Here is a 5,736-nt window from a genome sequence, read left to right as displayed (position 1 = left end):
CTGCTAGTGAGCCAAGTGGCAAGACCCAGACAAAGGAGCTTGCATAGGGCTGGCACCAGGGGTTCAGCTGAAAGGGGAGGAGGAGACAGGGAACGGGGGAAGGCGACTCCAGACACCATGTTGTGGCTGTGCGTGGAAAGCAGAACTAACCACTCTGGCTTTGTTCCTGGGGCCGAACGAAATGAAACAGAGCTTGGTTGACAAGTCAATTACATGCAGAAGACTGCGTACATTTTTAACAAAGTTTGGAATGAATCCGATAAGGAATTAAAAGAGGCTGGTGTAATAACGTGGTATAAATATTCTAGGAGGGGAAAGAAGCGGATCAGCAGAGCAGTTAGGCCAGGTAGGAATCACGTACAGCAGCTGCCTCTCTCAGGTCAGGAAAGGGCTGTACGTATGGAGGGCGGCCCAAATAACAGATACAAGCGTAGCCTGACAGCAGCCTCACGGAGTGGGGACGACCACGGGTTTGTGACAAGCAAGGTGGAAGCCCAAAGAGCGAAAGCGATTAGCGCGAAGTCGGCCCACAAACCCTCAGCAGAAAGGACGAGGCTCCGCGGGGCTGGGAGCAGCCGCTGGAGCTCGGGGCAGCGGCGTAAGGTCACGGGGCGACGCTCAAGGGAGCCCCCCGCCCCGCCCCGGCGGCCGTGACGCTGTGGTGAAGCAGCAGCAGCCTGGGACCGCTGCCTCGGTCCAGTACCAGCACCATCGCCACCCACCTCGGGCCTCGCCCAGCGCCCCTGCGAACCCCACTTTCTGAGGCGGCCCCAAGTGACTGACGGACCCAGGCACAGGCCGAGGCGTCCGGGCCTCTCGGAGCGGACGCCCCGCCCCACGGGAGGGGGCTGAGGCCGCGGCAGTTAGGACCGTTGGCGGGCAGTGACGCACACAGGCCCCACTCCGCGGGCAGCGACGGCTGAAGCCGAAACGTGCCCTGGGGGCGGGGGATAGGGAACATACTGGGGACTCGGTGATGACGCGTCCAGCTCACCCGCCGACCATTGGCTAGGAGTCGGCGTTCGGCCAACGTCACCGGAAATTATGTAGTGGGCAACGCCTCTTGTTCTGTTCAAACCTGGAGGGCGGTAAAACGGAGCGGTGAGTGACTGCGGCTGGTCCGGTTTCTCTGCCCGCTGGAGGGGGTGCGGGTGCCCCCTGCAAGAGCGCCCCCGCCCCCATCTTAGGGTTACCATATTTAAAAAAGAGGACACCGCTGGGTGGGGGGTGTTGTATGATCGTGGGGGGCAGTGATATGCCCCTGACCTTGCCCTTGCCCCTCACTCCTAAGTCACAGTCCCCAGCCCTGCTGCAGCCCCGCGCTCCTGACCCACAGTTCCTCTCCCCCCAGACCATGCTGGTGCCCTTCATTCCCGGCCCGCAGCTCCCTGGCCCTGTTTGTGCCCCGTGCTCCTGGCCTGCAGCCCCCTGCCCCCCTTTGTGCTCCTCACTCCAAAGCCACAGCCTTCCCAGCCCTGCTGCCCACCCAGCGCCCTGCTGTCCCTGAAGAACCCTCCTCCACCCCCCTTTCCTTGCCTCCCCACCCTGCTGCATCCGTGGTGTACACACACACTCCCGGGGTTTCTTAGGGTGACATCTCTTGCAGAGCTGGGATAGAATTAGCCCAGTTTTTGAATTCAAGACATTCTTCACCAGGTCTGACCAGTACAAGCCTGGTGCAGCATAGTGAAGAATGATGGCCCCACCTGGCCCAGGCATGGGGAGCAGCCCAGGTCATGATGCATGTAGCAGGGCTCGGTGGCATGGCAGCTGGACTCTGTTTCCTGGCAGCCACAGTGGTGGCTCCTTCCAGCTGCTGGCCCACACCCTGCTGCGCAGGCACCTCGGCTCATCCACCCTGCGCCCACTGCAAGGGACAGGAACCACATGGACAGGGCGTGTGGCCAGGCAGATGGGATAAAGCCATGGGGAGGTGGAGAGCCATGGGGTGGTGACAGCCTGGGGCTGAGGTAGCACTATGATCCAGTCTGCACATCCCTGTGATGCATGCTGCTTTTGTGGGCAGGCGTGTGCAGGAAGCAGATTGTGCGCTGTCACTGCCCCACAGTCCCAATCCCTGGCTCTGCCTGCCTACCTGGCCTGCTCCCAGATGCAGCTCCCTGCCCACCTATGGCCCCATTCTTTCTGCCTGGCTGTGCACTCTGCCCATGCAGGTACTGGCTGGTCTTCATGGAGATCCTGGGATTGCTAAATGCTGCCAGCATGAGGCTGGGGCTTGGGGCAGAGCTGTGATCTGCTCCTTGCATGCCCCTTCCTGCAGAATCAAGGCCAGTTGTGGAAACATGCGGGGAGTAGATCATGGCTCTGCCTTGGGCCCCGGCCTCATGGCCGCACCCACTCGTCCCATTCCAGGTTGCTGCTCCCCACCCAGTTGTGGCTCCACCCCAGCTGCCTGGCTGTGCACAGGGGCTACTTAAGGAGTTTTGGTGAGCTGTTGCGGGAGGGGGGGTGCTGACTCAGCCTGCAGTAGCTCATTAAAACTGTCTAAGTGACCTTCCGGCCAAAAGAGTTGGCCTGTCCTAGGCCATCTTGCCTACATCATCGCTCTTTAGTTTACCTCGCTCACTAATTGATTTGTTGCTCTGTGCTTATCCTTTGGCAGCATCTGATGAAGTGACCTCAGGCTCATGAAAGACCTCAGATCTTGCTATACCGCTTTAATTTAGTTAGTTTATGACTTGCAAATCTATCTTGTCTTCTTTAATTACCACCACTGACTTTGTTTATATTTTGTAACTTTTGTATAATGAAAATAACTATTACTTGACTTTTAAAAAAAAAATATGTGGCTCTTTCTGATTCTCCTGTTTTACTGTAGCACTTGGGTTCATAACATGCATTGTAAATTGTATAAGAGTTGCCCCTAGGATTCCTTTTACCAGAGACCCCCAAGGATTGACATGGCCCCTTGTCTGATTTGGTATCAAGTGAACTTTAATAGTAATCCCTATACTTTATTACAAGTTTCCTCCCTGTAATATGACTTGGTAGGTGGTTTCTTCAGACGTTACAACAGCGACCTTCAGTGGCACCAGCTTCAGGTCCTCTGCTGTGTGTGTGGGATGTTAGTTTCTAGAATCCCCATTGTTGTTCCTGTCTCCCCAGGAGGGTAACACAAAACACACACTTTCTCTCTGTTTCTCTGCTACTTCGTAACTTTCTCACCTCAGATTGTCCAATCCTTAAGTTTCTTACCTCATCTTTTTAGATAGGATACTCCAATCCTATTCTGTTTTTGGTTTCTTTTCCTTTTAGGGAAACTACTGTACCTGGTTAACCCACCGTACTAAGCACAGCACTCGCTTTTCCCAGTGTCTTACAGGGCATTCTACAATTTAATTGCTTAGTCCCAGGAAGGCTTAAAGTTATGCTAAGAGCCTGAGCATAACTTGGTTTGCCTGCTACACGAGAAATGGTAATGGAAAGAGAAAAAGAGTTACATTGGCTTTACCATTAAATGCAGAAGGGTTCTGTCATGAACTCTTTCTGTGGCTTTGGTCAATTCATTGTTCTGTCTGTCTTAAGTACCTACGCAGCACTCATTGCTGTAGTATCTGAGCTCCTGACAGTCTTTAATGTATTGACTTTCATAGCATGCTGATTAGTGCAGTGATGGGGAACTGAGGCGCACAGGGCTCATGCAGAAAATAGATGAAGCAACCGGGAGTTGCATCCAAGTCTTCCAAGTTTAAGAATATTGCCTACCAACTCTACAATCCTTTCTCTTCACTTTTTTATTCTTTCTTGTTCTACCTCAAATTTCTGTAAAAATGAGATTAAATATAAAAAATGTGAAATGTTAAAATTTAAGCAGATTATTTTAAGTGAAACAATACAATGACAAATATTTCTTCTAATATTATGTGTTGTGAGATTATGAACTGTTGTTCATTGCTATAGTATCTTGGCAAATGCCATATAAAATGACCTGGGAATCTCATTGATGCCAATAGATTTCAAAGAGTCCTTTTTTCTTAGTATTTGTTTAAGCTTGTTTCCACAAAAATCTGACAGATTTCTTTTAAAATGTCATTCATGCAAACCATTTCTATTTGATGGCCCTTCTATCTGTCTTTTTTAGGATGCATCTTTGTGGCGTAAGCTGTGAAGATGTTGAAGTTCAAGTACGGTGTTCGTAGTCCTATGGAGATGGGCCCCATGGAGCCTGTAGCCAGCCGTGCTTCACGGCTGAACCTGCTCTTTCAGGTAAAGGGAATCTGGCATCAGACTTGATGAGTGCATGTTGTTTGATCTGTGTGTAATGTACCAAAACATATCTTCTTTTGTTTAGCTTCTAGCAAGTTGCCCATGCCAAAGGGCTGTGCCTAATTTGCATAAAAATTACATGATTGCAGCAGACTTTCTTTTTTAATATAAAGCTGTTACTACAGCTCTCAGATTTAGAACGGAGCACCTCATGCTGAGTGACTTTAGAGATGGAACATAATGTCCCTGGACATGTATTCTTTACAGTCTTCTCATGTTCATTTAACATGAGAATGGTTAGGAGCTGTATTAAGCAGCCAGCTACACTCTAAGCAGCTCTCTTGACAATTCTTGTACTGGGTCAAGAACAGCATTTTTTCCTGTGAAAATATTTGGGTTGCTTTGCTAGCTGTGAAGCAAATGCCAAAATCTGTGGTCCAATGGCAAAGAGGGCATCTCAAATCAGAAGCATTTGAACAAGTGCTCAAATACTGAGCTCTGAGCTTTTAGTAGTTTTTGACATTTGGTTTCATGAAAAAAGTAAAACGTTTGTAACAGTGATTAGTGGTTCACACAATGATGTGATCTGTTTCAGACAAACGTCTCAAATGTTATTGGTTTAATTTCTGAAGCAGTGATTTTTTATGGATAGTATATAATCTGTTCTATACATATGTTATTGATTTGAGGCTTTTCATTATTGGCTGAGACCCCATCTGTTGTTGCTTTTTTTTTTTTCCAGGGGAAGCCACTCTTTGTGACTCAACAGCAGATGTCTCCTCTCTCTCGGGAAGGCATCCTTGATTCCCTTCTTGTTCTTTTTGAAGAATGCAACAATCCTTCTTTAATGAAAATTAAATATGTAGGCAATTTTGTAAAGAAATGTAAGTTTTCTTCGACTAATTCACATATACAGTGGTTAAAAGTCTGAGTATTTAAATGTTTTGTGGAGTTGGTTAATATTATCTTAGGAATTTTTGTGCGTGTATCCTTACATTATTATGTGTGGAAGCCCACTGACCCTAGTGGAGGTTTATGAAGATGCAAAAATCTACCTGCAGAGTCAACTGAAGCATTGTGGTTTTAAAGTGTATTATTTCTACTGCATGCTATACTTCATTTAAGAAGACATTTCTATTCTATATAGAATGTGTGTGTACATACACAGTATACTAGTATAGTTCAGGGCATAAACAACAGAAGTGTGTCAAGGAAATTTGGATAGCATGAGACAGATGAAAAGCTTGGAAGGACTGACTTCTAAGAATCATGCTAAATATGCAGTTATTTTAGGTTTGTATAATATTTTAGACTCCATATATTTTCAGTTTTTGTGTCTGTATTCAATAAGCAGTAGTTTTTCACGTAAGAAATAATGTCAGTTTGGATAAAACTATTTGGCTCAATATGTTCAGGTTCCAAAAAAGAACTGCTGCACTTTCAACTTAAATTTTTCCTTAGCTCTACTTGCACAATGTTTAGTTGAGCAGAACCTATAAAACAACCTGT

At 47.8% G+C, this 5,736-nt stretch overlaps 1 protein-coding gene and 1 long non-coding RNA gene across 8 annotated transcripts in view; one reads left to right on the top strand and one right to left on the bottom strand.

Moving 5' to 3' along the window:
- LOC109290331 overlaps window positions 1-256 on the bottom strand; it is a 12,282-nt gene extending 12,026 nt beyond the window's left edge. Inside the window, exon 1 of the long non-coding RNA XR_002095574.1 lies at window positions 232-256. This is a non-coding gene — a long non-coding RNA (uncharacterized LOC109290331). The remainder of the gene's footprint in view (window positions 1-231) is intronic.
- Window positions 257-4,107: 3,851 nt separating this feature from the next.
- Window positions 4,108-5,736, top strand: part of CIT (citron rho-interacting serine/threonine kinase) — a 137,118-nt gene continuing 135,489 nt past the window's right edge. For all 7 annotated transcript variants that reach the window (XM_019506781.1, XM_019506778.1, XM_019506776.1 and 4 more), the window contains exons 1-2: window positions 4,108-4,227; window positions 4,970-5,111. In XM_019506781.1, the coding sequence (XP_019362326.1) occupies window positions 4,132-4,227; window positions 4,970-5,111 (238 nt within the window). In that variant the 5' untranslated portion in view covers window positions 4,108-4,131. The remainder of the gene's footprint in view (window positions 4,228-4,969; window positions 5,112-5,736) is intronic.

The sequence above is a fragment of the Gavialis gangeticus genome, unplaced genomic scaffold (assembly GCF_001723915.1).
Source record: "Gavialis gangeticus isolate Ggan-Ray unplaced genomic scaffold, GavGan_comp1, whole genome shotgun sequence".
NCBI lineage: Eukaryota > Metazoa > Chordata > Crocodylia > Gavialidae > Gavialis > Gavialis gangeticus.
The sequence above is the reverse complement of the archived record's forward strand: the minus strand, read 5'-3'. Positions and strand labels throughout refer to the sequence as shown.